The following is a 14,967-nucleotide window of genomic DNA, read 5'->3' as shown; positions in this document are numbered from 1 at the left end:
CATACTGGCCCTGTCAGTATTGTAATGTGTCTTGGGACAATTGCTTTCTCTGAATATATAATATAAAGTGAATATGTAAATTATTGTTAAAATATTTAATTGTTGCCTTCATTAAATACCTTAGTTTCCATTCAAACACAAAACTAAATATAAAAAGAAACATTATTAAAAAACAAAAAACAGGGGCACCTGGGTGGCTCAGGTGATTAAGCATTGGACTTAGGCTCAGGTCATGATCTTGGGATCCCTGAGTTCCAGCCCCTCAGCCCCCATGTCAGGCTCTGTACTGACCACTCAGAGCCTGGAGCCTGCCTCACATTGCGTGTCTCCCTATATCTCTGCCCCTCTCCTGCTCACACTCTGTCTCTCTCTCAAAACTGAATAAATGTTAAAAAAAAAATTTTCCCCCAAACAAAAAAATCAAGACTTTCTAAATCTTATAGGTTACACATTCATTCTGCTAATGGATCTTCTCTCTTGACCTCATTTAATTCACCACACCCTTAGGCAACAATTTAGAAGCTTTATTTTCACAAATTTTTTTAAAAAATAAATATAAATACTACCAATTAACAAAAGAGTATCCGGACCGAGTTCTAACATATCACTTAAATCAATTATCCAAATACATCTAATCTGTTTTGGAAAATAGTCACAACCATTTAAAAAAAAAAAGTTTCGGGGCGCCTGGGTGGCGCAGTCGGTTAAGCGTCCGACTTCAGCCAGGTCACGATCTCGCGGTCCGTGAGTTCGAGCCCTGCGTCACGCTCTGGGCTGATGGCTCAGAGCCTGGAGCCTGTTTCTCATTCTGTGTCTCCCTCTCTCTCTGCCCCTCCCCCGTTCATGCTCTGTCTCTCTCTGTCCCCAAAATAAATAAATGTTGAAAAAAAAATTTAAAATAGCCATTTTGAATGTTATAGGAATTCAGTAATATAGATAACACACATGGCACAAAGTAGGCAACTTGGTAAAGAGTACAAATACCACTGATATGAATAATCTAAAGCTGCTACTTTTATTTTTTTTTAATTTTTTTTAAATGTTTATTTATTTTTGAGACAGAGAGAGACAGAGCATGAACAGGGGAGGGGCAGAGACAGAGGGAGACACAGAATCGGAAGGAGGCTCCAGGATCTGAGCTGTCAGCAGAGCCCGACGCGGGGCTCGAACCCACGGACCATGAGATCATGACCTGAGCCGAAGTCGGACGCTCAACCGACTGAGCCACCCAGGCGCCCCTAAAGCTGCTACTTTTAAAAAGCTTAATATACTTCTTGCTAGTAAAATCTTCCAAAAAATTGTATGAAAACTTCTTTTCATTCTTTACCAGCATATTTTAACAAGTCTTGTTCCCATTTCCACCCCCCAGAAATCATATTAAAAAGACTACATATGGTGGAATAAAATATACCACCTCTCTTCTTCTCTTTCAACTACAACCAAATGCACATACATTCACAGCACTAATTTACTATAGGGTTGAATCATTTTAAATTGCCATTTTTACATGTCCAAACTGGTCAACTTACTGGCTGTCTCAAATGGTTCAATCTGAAATTTACTCACCCAGTGAACACTTTAGTATTCCCAGGCTGGACTGCAGTTGCTGCACATAAGCAATGTTAAATGAGAGCTTTGAAATAAAGTGGAACATGAAAGTTCATTCTTATTTTAATGCTTTTACTTTGTACAAAGCTCTTCTAGAACTAAAATGTTAATATAATACATCTTGAATGTATTTTTTTCTTATTTTTTTTTTTAATGTTTATTCATTTTTGAGAGAGACAGAGCACGAGCAGGGGAGGAGCACAGACAAAGAGAGACAGAGACACAGAATCTGAAGCAGGCTCCAGGCTCTGAGCTGTCAGTACAGAGCACAACACGGGGCTCAAACTTACAGACTGCGAGATCATGACCTGAGCCCAAGTCAGACACTTAACCAACTGACCCACACAGGCACCCCAATCTTAAACATATTTCTAAGTAAAACCTGCAATATCTTCTGCAATTATTCTGCAGACTATGTAAACACACATCAGGAAGAGATGATCAAGTAAGAATCATTATATTTATATGTAAATCCAAGCATACAACTGAAGAATTGCAAGATCTTCAACAGGATGACTAACATTTCAAAAGTCAACAGTGTCTAAAACAAGAGACCTCTTGAGTGTCAGAATTAAACTAAAGACTCAAAATACAGGAAACAAATTATCTGCCAGAGAAATTCTGGGGAAGAATTCTCAACAAAACCTACCTCAATAGTTCTCAAAACTGGTTCAGAATAAAATCACCATAACAGCTACAACAAAAAACACAAGTGCCCTAACTGTAAGAGTGTAGGGCCCTAATGAAAAGCGTAATAAACCTCCCCAGGTGCTTCTCATATGCATCCAGGGTGGAGAACCTCTGTTTATTATGGATTCTTTTTCATACCCCTACATAAATTAAGACTAAATTTTGAGGAGAAAAACATGTTCCTAAGCCCAGTAAAGTTCCAGATAATTCTAGTCTACCAGAGAGTAGATTTTCTTTATTTTATAAGAAAACATCACCCCTACATTACCATGAAGACAACATTTATACCAAGGAACACTTCTCTCTCCTATTTAAAGTACTGTCGTAAGATTTTCTTATTAGAGGGATCATCAGCAATGCAGAACATAAAAGAAAATTTGTAGTATTCCACTAGGACCATTACTGATATTTCTTCCTGTTTAAAAAGATTTTTAACTTTCTAAATTATAAATAAAATACTAACAGTTTATTTTACACAAGTTTAACCAATCAACTAGAAATCATAATTGAAATATAATTCCTATTTAATTTCAATTTTAACATTCAAAAGTAGTCCAATTAAGACAGTCTTACTGTTCTAGAATCCGAGAATGGATTATATTCATCAAGTCCTGGTGGAACATTTCTTGTCACTTGTGTAACTGATGGGTCCTGGAATAAAATTCAAAGGAGAATAAAAGATTACTTATCCTTTAAGGCACAATTTTGATATTTACAAAGTATTTATTCCATCTGTATTTCTGGTCACCCAGTGAAGCTAACAGGAAAATAAAAAGATTATCACATTTCCTCACTCTCATCCCAACAAGGTTGAAATTTATACCCTCAGCCCTCACACTCTCAATGAAAAAACTGGGTTAGATGCAAATCAGGTGCTGGCTATTATATAAAGAATGAAAATAGCTATGTGGAGGTGACTGCACAAGAGCACCTTAGCAAACCTTGGGTAAACCCACTATCCCTTCCTTTAGGTTCCACAGTTCCCATATTTTTAAAGTTATCTTCCATCAGTTTTCCCTACTGCAGATATAAGTACCACATTACAAGTCAATGTCATGTACAGGAAACATCTATAGCATTCAAGATTAAGCACCATTTACATGTTTTATTCTGCTCCAATATTTTCACTTGACTATAGTTTACTTTATCCTGTTTCTCCTTTTCCAAATACATCACCACACTATCCCAACTTTTCAAATCTTTTCATGTTAGGCTTCCAAATAAGTCCCAAAATATTGGTTAATCTACTTCTCTTGTGAATTTAAGACACAAACATAATAAACATCTCAACAAAAACCAACTGCATAATTAATGTGAAAGGCATTTGCAAACTGTAATACAGCCTCATTGGCCTTTACATCCCTAATTCCAAACTTTGGCATGCATCAGAATCAAAACAGATTGCTGCAACCGACCTCTAGAGTTCTGAGAAGGGGCCTGAGAATCTGTATTTCTAACAAGTTCCCAGATGATGCTACTTGCCGCTGGTTGGGGAACCACTGCTCTCTTGTCTATACTGTACTTTTTCCAATCCATCTTTCTCAACACAGTCATCAAAGTTACCTGTCAAAAAGGAAAAGCTGATCTTGTCATTCCCCTCCTCTATTCCTAATCCATTTCAGATTCTTTAGAGGCTCTCCACCAAGACAAAATATAAATTCCTCAAAATGAGATAAAAGACTTCTGACCATCTAACCTAGTCCCGAACTACCTTTCCAGCCAGACTCATCTATTCTCTCTGAAGGAACTTCCTCTTGCCAGGTCCTTCACTCCCCACCAAATCAAACAAGATATTGCATAAGGAGCCTTGAACTTGGCAAAAAGTGGTAAGGATAAATTAAAAGTATGGCACAGACAAAAAATAAAAAAACTATGCTTGTTCAACAATAAAAAAGGAAGGAGGGGATGAAATCACTCTATTTCCCAGGGTTGTCCTCCCAAGTTTACTCAAAAATGTGAGAAGCAGGAAGATTATCAAAAAAGAGTGTGTGCTTCAGGGAAAAAAGTGAGAAAAAAGAAACATGAATATTTTAATCAAAATTTTCAGTTTGGCACTGCTGTGGTTACCTTAATTCAGAAGAGGGTTTAGGAGGGTGAGTGGCTGGTTCAGTCAGCGCAGCAAGCAACTTTTGATCTCAGAGTTCTGAGTATGAGCCCCACATTGGGTGTATGGATTACTTAAAAAAGTAAAAAAAATTTTTTTGAAAAAAACGGGTTTAGGGTCAACAAGTGGAGACTTAGCAAATCCTAATGGTCCAGATGCAGTCACGATGCATTCCCCTCATCCCTACCCACAAAACCTGGTGACCTGGGAATTCTCCACACCATACTCTTCCTTGGCATTGCTTCCTGTGGTTGAAATACTCTTCCAGGTTGGGTCAACCTAGCATTCTCCTCTTCCTTAAAGACTCAAAAAAACACTTCACATGCTAACTAATAAAATCCCTGATACCCAAGTCAGTACAACATACGCTTAGTGCTTTCTCAGAGCTTGGTATTCATCTCCATCATCATTTATTTCACTGAATCATGATGATCTTCATACAATTCCCTTTTCCCAAATTAGACTGTCACTTCTTTGCATACAAAAACCACAAATAGGTGTTTTTTTAATTTAATCATATGTGCCTGGTAATACTGTTTGAGTATTATTACCACCCCCAAAGAGAAAAAATAATCTACAGACTAATGCTTCAAGGCGCGCCTGGGTGGCTCAGTCGGTTGAGCGTCTGACTTCAGCTCACATCATGATCTCACAGTTCATGGGTTCAGGCCCTGCATCGGGCTCTGTAATGACAGCTTCTGAGTTGTCTGAAGGACATCTGAAGGAGTCTGCTTCAGATTCTGTCTCCCTCTCTCTCTGCCCCTCCCCCACTCACGCTCTGTCTCTCTGCCTCTCCAAAATAAAGAAAATGAATTTTAAAAAATTTTTAAAGAGTAATGCTTCGGGATAGAATCAACAGTAATAACCAAGAAACACTTTCTGAAAAAAAATGTGCATAAATATGAAGCTGGTTCAAAAATTTAAGTGTAAAAATATTTTATCTCACTCCTAAGAAAAATACTAATTAAAACTACCCTGACCTAATCATTTTTCACCTATCAGAGTAGAAAAAATCTACAAGTCTGACATACTCTAATGACAAAGGTGTAAGAAAATAAGAATTCTCATATATTATTAATGGGTACAGAATTTGTTACAACCTCTAATGGAAGGACAGTTGGCAATAGCTAGCAAAATTACATCTACATTTTTACTCTAACCCATGATCTCACTTCTAGGAATTTATTCCAAAGGGCAAAATACTATTTGTAATAGCAAAAGACCAGAAGCAACCTAAATGTCTACCAATAGAATAAAGTTGAATCAACTACGGGACATGGACATGATAAAGTACTATGCAGTTCAGTATTACACAGCTGTATAATGGTACAAGGAAATCTATATGCTGCTATGGAATGAATGAAAAAGTGCAAAACAATATAACTAAAATGTTGCCTCTTATTGAAAGAAAAAAATTAACATGTAAAACTAAGATATTACCTCATATTTCAAGAAAAAAATTAATGTGTATGTGTTTACTTAAATTTTGAGCAAGATGAAAAAACCAGGGCACCTGGCTGGCTCAGTCGGAAGAGCATGCAACTCTTCATCTCTGTGTCATTGAGTATGAGAGCCATGTTGGGTGATTACTTAAGTAAATTAAACTTAAACTTTTTTTTACATAAAAAACAAGTAAGTAAAATTTTACTTATTTAAATGCTTATTTGTATTTTTGAGAAAGAAACAGAGTACAAGCAGGGGAAGGGCAGAGAGAGAGGGAGACAGAGGATCCAAAGCAGGCTCTGCGTGGACAGTAGCCAGCCCAATGTGGAGCTCGAACTCACAAACTGGGAGATCATGACCCAAGCTGAAGTCAGACATTCAACTAACTGAACCACTCAGGTGCCCCAGTAAATAAAATTTATTAGTAAGATGAAGAAGCCAAAAGCTACTAATATGAATGATTATCAGCAGATGAAAAGTGATAAGAGACCACAGGCTTGGAAGCCAGACTTTGCTGAATGTACTTCGTTTTACAGTTTTTACTTTGGAACCAGGAAAATATTACATAATTAAAAAAAAAAAAAACAGGGTAAGTATAGAGTCAGAAAGATAGATCCTGTTTAGCCAACATTCATGCCATCAATGTCATTCTTTCAATGCTAGAGGTACAAGGAGTCCAATGAGTCCCAACTCTCATTTTCTAAATACACATGGCCAATTATCAAGTGTCCTAAAATTCACAAATCCTACATGAGGTATAACTTAGCTCCAAAGAGACAAATGAAATCATTCTTCCAATTTTCTACTTTTAACTCCAATAATGAAAATGTACTTGGTTTTCTTCTAGATTCTAGAAGAGATTAAATCCAGGCTGAGTTAATTGGCAGTTTAACAAAATCATTGTGTCAAGTTAACTGAGTTCACTTCTAGTTGGTCTGGAATTTCTCCTTAACATTAAGTATTAGGTGACAAAGCAGTAGAACATGTACCAGATTTGCCAAGATTTAGGAAGCTAAAGAACTATTACCTCTGAATTCTTAATTAACCTTTCAAATTAGTTTTAATAAATGTAGATAGTGTTACAGAAGTTGTAGTCTTCTGAACTAGAACAACAGAGCTGAAGTTTTAATAATGAATAATCTTTTAAAGCCTCTACGTGTCTAGCACTTATTACTTCCAATCCTTGTTATGATCCTCCCTGATGGATGGTACTATTCTATTTCTCAGAGAAAGAAGCTATGACTTTGAAAAAGGTCAAGAAACTTCCCGAAGGGCATTTAGTGTATATCTGAGAGAAAATATATGCTAAAAATAAAATTTACCACACCCACAACTTTATCAAGAAAGACACAGGTTGAGTTCATTGTTTATTAATGACTTCAAACCTTTGGCAGGAAAATGTGCTTTCTTTTCAACACAACAAAATCAAACTGTTTCAAGTGCTAACTTGGTTGCCTCTACTGCAGTGGTTGTCAAACTCAGTACAGACTGGAATCACCTGGAGGGCTTGTTAAAACCCAGATTACTGAACCCCATTCTAAATGTACCTTGATGTCTCAGATAGTGTCTGAGAATTTGCATTTCTAACAAGGAAAACAATCTGAGAGAGCCTCCTTTTACTGACTTAAAATAATATACTACACTTCTATGTTTTATTAACTTCCAAGAAGTGTAGACATTCTTTAGAATTTAAATATCCTATTTGGATCTGACTATCCATAAATATTAAATTACATAAATTTAGTTAAGCCAAGGCTATTCTACTAAACCCTCCACACACCATTTAACTTCATAGCCATATTTCATTAAAAATCAAGATGCATTATAAAAATGTTTTTCAATGAGAATAAGATTTCAAAACTAGCATAATTAGCTTTTTTATATCTTTAATTCAGATTTCTTTACCAAATCCTCTAAGGTAGTGTACCTTCATTATTTCGAATGATTTCATCCACTATGCATTAAATTGGGCAGTTCTCCATCACTCCACACGTAACCTCTCAGGAAGATTCTAATGTGGCAGAAAGTACGTTCACCTTCAGCTAGATTCTTGAGAATCAACCTCAGTATCCTGCTTATTCTTTGTACCATTCTCAAGCTAAATAGTCTAACATGAAAATAGCCTACATGGATGACTCTGTATAACCATATATTATGCATCCACTTATTATATCTGCTAACACTTAACAGGTTTGAGTTTCAAGATTAACGTTCAAAATCTCACGTATCTTAGGTACTTGTTCTGTAACAGAGTACTTGTCTAGGATTTAGAAACTCCTGGCAATGACTAGACTCTGTGAACTTATGCAAGACACCTAAACTGCCAATTTTCTTATCTGTAAAATAGGGGAAATTTTTGATAGATGATTGTCCTGATCAGTCACAGCTCTGAAATGTTAGGCTATATATTTTTAAGTCTTTACCATCTGGAAAGCTGACTGCCTGTATTCAAATCCGAGTTCTGCTAATGAAAAGCTATAAACTTTCAACAAGGCAATTCATATTTCAATGTGACTCAGTTCCTTCATCAGTAAAACATATCTGTAGCTCATGAACTACTATATATAAAATGTTTAATACTGTTCCTGTACATGGAAAATACTGATAGCTAAGATTGTTATCATTACCACTACCAATAAGTAAGGAAGAAACAAGCTTTCTGTTTATGATTAACGGAGATATTAAGAATGCATAGCAAATCATATATAACGAATAGGCCAAAAAACACCTACAGCTGCCTTCTGAGGAAAGCAACCAGACATTCTTTGCCCAACCTTTGTGTCAAGTGACCCTGTTATCTTCACTATGTGTTAAAGGATGAGGAATTGGCCTCTGTGACAATTTTTAGAATTGGACATGAGGAAGTCTGGTAGACCCCAACAGAAGTGGCTCTATATTGGATAATGCTAATCAATTAGATCTTATATCTTGAGCTACTTGAAGAGGAGACATTATGATTGGTAATTACAAGCAGAAGAGGCTGACACTAGTCATGGCAGAAAGACAAACAGAAGCTAATAAGAAGATGACCAGAAAAGGGAGCAGCGGGTACAAAATATGAGGGGAAAGACAATTACCAAGGTTGCTAATGTGTCACCAAAGCAAAAAGAGGGCCAATAGAGTTGTTACTGCTATTCTGATTGGTGAGGAATGACTTGGTGTTAGAGGAGTTTTCACTGTCAAGAAGATCCTCAGAGAAGAATGAGAGAAGCACAAGAGGGCAAAGAAGTTAGCAGAGATCAGTCCCCTAACCTTCACTTGAACCAGTACAGCACAATTTTATCTGTTTTATAAATACTGATTTCACATGAAAATGACTTACTGCTTAATGGATGAGAGGTGAAGGGCAGGGGGACGATTTGAGGAAACACATTTTTAGCTCCCAGAGACCATTTCATTACAATTGCAAAGATGGACTGTGTTGGGCTACCTTCCCTCCCACAAAAATTCTTACAATAAAGCCCCATCACCTGAGGTAACCTGACACATCTCCATGATTTAAAATGAGAACAGGTAGAATCAGTGTTCCCTGTCATTTTGGGTTCCATTAAAACGATGTAAATACAGTTTACTGCCATTAACCAAATTTAAATAAAATCTGGTGTAAGAGAAAGTTTTAAGTATAAACATTTATTGATTAGTAGTATACATGGCTCTTGAAATGTTTACTAATCCAAAGTGAAATATGCTGGAAGTGTAAAACACAGCACGTTTCTGATTTCAAAGATTTATCACAAAACAACATAAATATAGGTCATTAATAACTTTTATAGTAATGGTGTTAAAAGGGTATTTTGTATATAAGGAGTAAAATAAAATATTAAAATTAGTTTCATCTGTTTTTTCCATATGGCTACTAGATAATTTTTTAAAGTTTATTTATTTTGAGAGAGAGAGAGAGAGAGAGAGAGAGAGAGAGAGAGAGAGAGACAGAATCCCAAGCAGACTGCATGATTTCAGCACAGAACCCCACGTGGGGCTCAATCCCATGAACCGAGAGATCATGACTCGAGCAGAAATCAAGAGTCAGATGCTTAACCAAATGAGCCACCCAGGCACCCCTAGCTAATTTTAAATTACAATGTGGCACAATTTTTATTTCCACTAGACAGGTCTGATTGAAGCCTAACAATGTATTCAAGACTGGCTTATAATTTCACTTTCATCCATTTGTGCAAATTCAATTGCTTCAGCCAAAGGGAAAATAAGAAACTGAGACCTAAAGCTAAATTTCTCCTGTTTTTCAAAATTGCAAAAGATGACAAAAGACCTGATCAGAAAGCTTCCCAATCCAATGTTTTCATATAACATAGTAATAGACTTTTACTACATTTTTTCACTTACCTCATGCCTTTTTTCATGATATAGCAGAACACACTAATTTGAATATTAAGAACATTTAGAAGAAAATGCACATTTTTAATTCTATCAGGCATGTCTATGAGAAACTTAGGTAGGCTAAAGCAAAGACAGATTCAAGGAAAGAAAGAGAATTCATCTATTTTAGCACAATAGTGCACTCTTTAATTATGTCATATAATTCTCAGAACAACCCTATGACTTAACTTCTGTATCCTCTCTTTCACTGCTGAGAATACTAGCTCACAAATCTTTAATGTCTTTTGCCCAAAGTCATAGAGCTAATAAGTGACATGGTAGGATTCAAATTCAAATCTGACCCCAAAGATTGAGTTCTTAGAAGAAAATGTAATAAAGAATACAAATTTATGTTTAAAACAGTAACTCCTCTAAAGAAAAAGACTGAATTAAACATGGCATTGCTCCAGCAAAACTTAATTAAAATACTCTTCAAGAACTCTGCTTAATCCAATCAATATTATACACTAGACTAGGAAACTTGATTAAACAAGTCCCAAGCTAGAGGCTAGGAGAGGCCCTACCTTCATAGAGTTATATATTTTTTTCCTACTTGATACGTCTCAGAGCTACTATAATCATATGAGTTTAATAAATACTGAGAATTTCACTTACCTAGAGAATTACTAGTTTCTAAATGTCCCAATTATTTAAAAAAAAAAAAAAAGAAAAGGAACTATAAGAAGCCATTAAAAATCTGAGCTAGACTCTGAAACATGTATTTAGCAAATCTTTTATAAGAGATCGAAAGAAGTGCTTAATAATTACTAGGAATTATTCAATAAATCATGACTTTTAAAAACTGGTTTTCATTATCGTTACAAGTCATGACAGTCTTACTCAAACCTAAAACCAACTCCCAAACTAATTTCATGAACCCAGATCAGTACTTAGCATATTACAACAACTGAAGCAATCACACCTTAGCAGATTTAATGAGATACCACTTCACATCTACTAGAATGGCTACAAACTAGAAGACAGGTAAGTGTTGGCAAGGGTAGGAAAAAAAAAGACTGATCTGCTGATGGGAATATAAAATGGTACAGCCATTGTGGAAGTTAATAAATGACCTAACAGTTCCACTCCTAGGTATATATCCAAGGGAATGAAGGCATGTGTCCACACAAAAATCTGTACACAAATATTCATAGCAGCACTATTCCCAAGAGCCAAAAAGTGGAAATAACCCACATTTTTATCAGATGATATACAAATAAGATGTATATCCATGAATTAAAATTGTTATTTGGTAATACAACCACATGAAGTCCTGATACATGCTATAGTATGGACGAACCTTGAATACATTACACTATGTGAAAGGTGTCAATCATCAAAGACTATGTATTGCATGATTCCACTTGTATGAAATGCCCAGAAAGCATATTAGTGGCTGCCTAGGGCTAGAGGAGTTGGGAGGAAATATGGAATGAGTGCTAAATGAAGAATGACAGCTAATAGGGTTTCTTTTTGGGGTGATGGGAAGTTTCTAAAATTGATAGTGATGACTGCACAACTGCAAATATACTAAAAATCACTATATTATACACTTTAAGTTGGTAAACTGTGCAGTATTATGAATTACTGTACGTCTCAAAGCTTTTTTTTTAATGTTTATTTATTTTTGAGACAGAACACATATCTGTCACAAGCAGGGGAGGCAGAGAAGGAAGTCGACACAGAATTTGAAGTAGGCTCTAGGCTCTGGGCTGTCAGAGCAGGGCTCAGACTCAGGAGCTGTAAGATCATGACCTGAGCCAAAGTCAGACACTAAATGACTGAGCTACCCATGCACCCCATCAAAGCTGTTTTTTAAAAAGATAATCCAATGTAGTATTTCTTAGAAGAAATGTTGCCAACCAGCCATAAATAACTAAGTCTTCAAAATCTAAATACCACATCACTCATTGGAGAGAAATACTCATTACGAAAGAAGGAGGAATGGGGCAGGGATATTAGCTATCAGGGACCATAATGACACCAGAGTTTCTTATTATACTGAATCACCAAAAGTTCTTCTGATATTTGAGAAACTGGATAGCTAATAGAGCTATGTTCCCCAACATTAACACACTTAAGCCTAGAGATACAAAAGGAAAAAGGGTAATAATGAAGAACAGGAAAATAATTGGTCATATGTCTGTCAACTGACCTGCAAGTTCAATCACCTTGGACCCCTAATGAAAAAGCCACTGAATTGATACTCTAGGGATCAGAAAACAGCAGAGTCTTGCCACATAAATATCCCTCCATTTTCACTCAACGGTCAAGATATTTTTGTGCAGAAGTTTGTTGTATCATACCCAGTTCTCCACCCAGATTAATGGGTTTTCGGTCATTCTCCCTTAACACATTAAATACGGCAATTACCAGAGCAATTACCACTAAACGTGACAACCAGAGACCTATGAACAAATTCTAGAAGGCCTTAGTTTTTTTCTCATGTTATAAGCAGTCACCTTTTAATGTTTGTTTATTTTTGAAGGAGAAAGAGCATGAGCCAGGGAGGGGCAGAGAGAAAGAGGGAGACAGAGACCCAAAGAGGGCTCCAAGCTCTGAGCTGTAAGCACAGAGTCCCACGCAGGGCTTGAACTCACCAGCCATGAGATCATGCATGACCTGAACCGAAGACAGACGCTTAAATGACTGAGCCACCCAGGCACCCCTTAAGCAGTCAACTTTTAAAAGGAGTTTTTCTATCTGAGAGTAAATGTATCTTTGAACACTTTCTTGTGAAACAAAATCTGGTGAAATATCCTACTCTTGTTAACCTGGTGGCTAAACTCCCCAGGTCAGTACTTAAAATCAAAGCACCACCAAATCCAGAAATTCCGTACAACAATTTCCTGGGGTCGGGGCGAGGGGCAGGGCTGGGGGTGGGGGGGATGTTCAGAATTCCAATGGTGACATCAAGGATTCATCTCCTGGTAGTTTCCCATGAGTCTGAAAAGTAATCATAAAATTTAAAAACTATTAAACTCTAATGTGGTTTTTTTTAAATACCAGATATCCTTTCCAACGATTGTCAACATTAAACAACCAAGGGCACAACCTTCCAACATTTAAAAAAACTTACATCATAAAAATACAATGCGCTTTCCTTATTACCCTCAGTTCAAGATGTGATCTAGAACAGCTTCTAAAATCCCTAAGCTTTGTAAGACAACCAGTAATTTGTATGTTTTGTTTTTGTTACTATTTCTGTTAACACTAAAAACTTTAAAAGTTAATAAAAATTAGAGTCTGAGAAAATATAGGCAATTTAGGAATAAAATAAAGAATAATCATATGTTGTAACCAAAGATAATCTTGCACCATTATTTCCTTTATCTGTTATTTTAAGAGCTTCCCATCTTTGCCTTGATTCAAAAGAAAAATTCCTTTAAGAAATGTAAAAAAACAACAAATACTAATGGCAGAAAAATTCAGTAATGTGCCTAAGGTCACTCACGTAGGAGGGAGAGAAGCAAACCTAGAAGCCTGATACCAGAGCCACCCTTTTACCTACTCCTCACTACAATTACAGACAAACCTCTGCAAACTTCATTTAATCCTTCCTCTAACCTCCCTACCACCAGGCTAGGAGCACAGAAATGCCTGTAATATATATAGTTCATAAAACGTTTTCTTATAAATTCCATGATAAATGGTGATTAAGTTCCCCTGAGACTCAAATAAAAACATTTCCATTAAAAAATTTTTTTTAATCAGATAAAAAAAAATATGTGATACATTTCTTTTAACCTTGGGGAATACGTTAATTTGCATTTTTACAATATGCCAATAACTTGTAAGCAATTCACTAAAATTTATGACTATTTGAAATGCCAAAAAATTAAGCATGCTAGGCCATAAATAAAACCACAAGACAGACTTAATCAACCTGCAACAAGCATCAACACCTTCAGGAAAATTGCGAATGGTGGTAAAACTGTGCTAGAATACCATCCCCTGGCCATCACTGGCCAGTATTCCTGACGCTCTTTTCCTCCCACTTTCATTTCTCACCACTTTCTATACGTATCTCACCACTTTCTATACGTATTCCAGTATTCCAAATCACCACCTAAGCATTCTAACCACCACTGGAAGATTCCCATCAGTAAAACAACTACCAATAGCTTGTATCCAACTCTGCCACTTGGAGAAAGTGGAAACTTCCAGTATTTTTGTATACATTGTCTCTACAATATGCACTATTTTGACTGTGTTTGTGAAGCACAAACTTTTAATACTAAATCACTTGCATTTAAATGTCTGATTTCTTCTCCTATTATCAAGTCAAAGTTATCAGTAACTATGCCAAATTCTTTCTTTCTAGTTTGATCTCACCAGTACTCAAACAAAATGCACTTTATCATATGCATTCATTGCTTTATTAAAGAGATTCTAATATTTTTGCTTATCTGCAAAAATATATTCAGTAATTCACCTATAATCTGTAAAATAAATGGAAGTTTCTTTTAAGGAAAAGTATCAGGTTAGTCATATTGATAATGTGTTCATAACTGCATTCTAAAAACAAGTATAAAACCCATTATTACATTTTTATAAAAATGTACTGATGCAAGCACAGACATAAGCAATTACAACACTAGCCGTGGCAATCATGGAAACCAGGCAAGCTAATATACATACTCTAGGGATACTCAGCTTGGGAGCCATTTGCATGAAAGAGAAGGGCTTTTTAGATAAAATATATTTCTTTTACAAGAACAAAGATTAAGAAAAAATACAGAAAT

The 14,967-nt window shown here is 36.0% G+C and overlaps 1 protein-coding gene across 2 annotated transcripts in view; it reads right to left on the bottom strand.

Annotated features, from left to right (window-relative positions):
• SCAMP1 (secretory carrier membrane protein 1) overlaps positions 1-14,967 on the bottom strand; it is a 127,156-nt gene that overhangs the window by 100,869 nt on the left and 11,320 nt on the right. The window contains exon 2 of one of the 2 annotated variants that reach the window (XM_003981088.6): positions 2,872-2,949. The exons of the other annotated variant lie outside the window; for it this stretch is intronic. Coding sequence (XP_003981137.1) covers positions 2,872-2,949 — 78 coding nt within the window. The remainder of the gene's footprint in view (positions 1-2,871; positions 2,950-14,967) is intronic. 2 annotated transcript variants of the gene reach the window in all.

Source organism: Felis catus, chromosome A1, assembly GCF_018350175.1.
Source record: "Felis catus isolate Fca126 chromosome A1, F.catus_Fca126_mat1.0, whole genome shotgun sequence".
Classification (NCBI taxonomy): Eukaryota; Metazoa; Chordata; class Mammalia; order Carnivora; family Felidae; genus Felis; species Felis catus.
The sequence above is the reverse complement of the archived record's forward strand: the minus strand, read 5'-3'. Positions and strand labels throughout refer to the sequence as shown.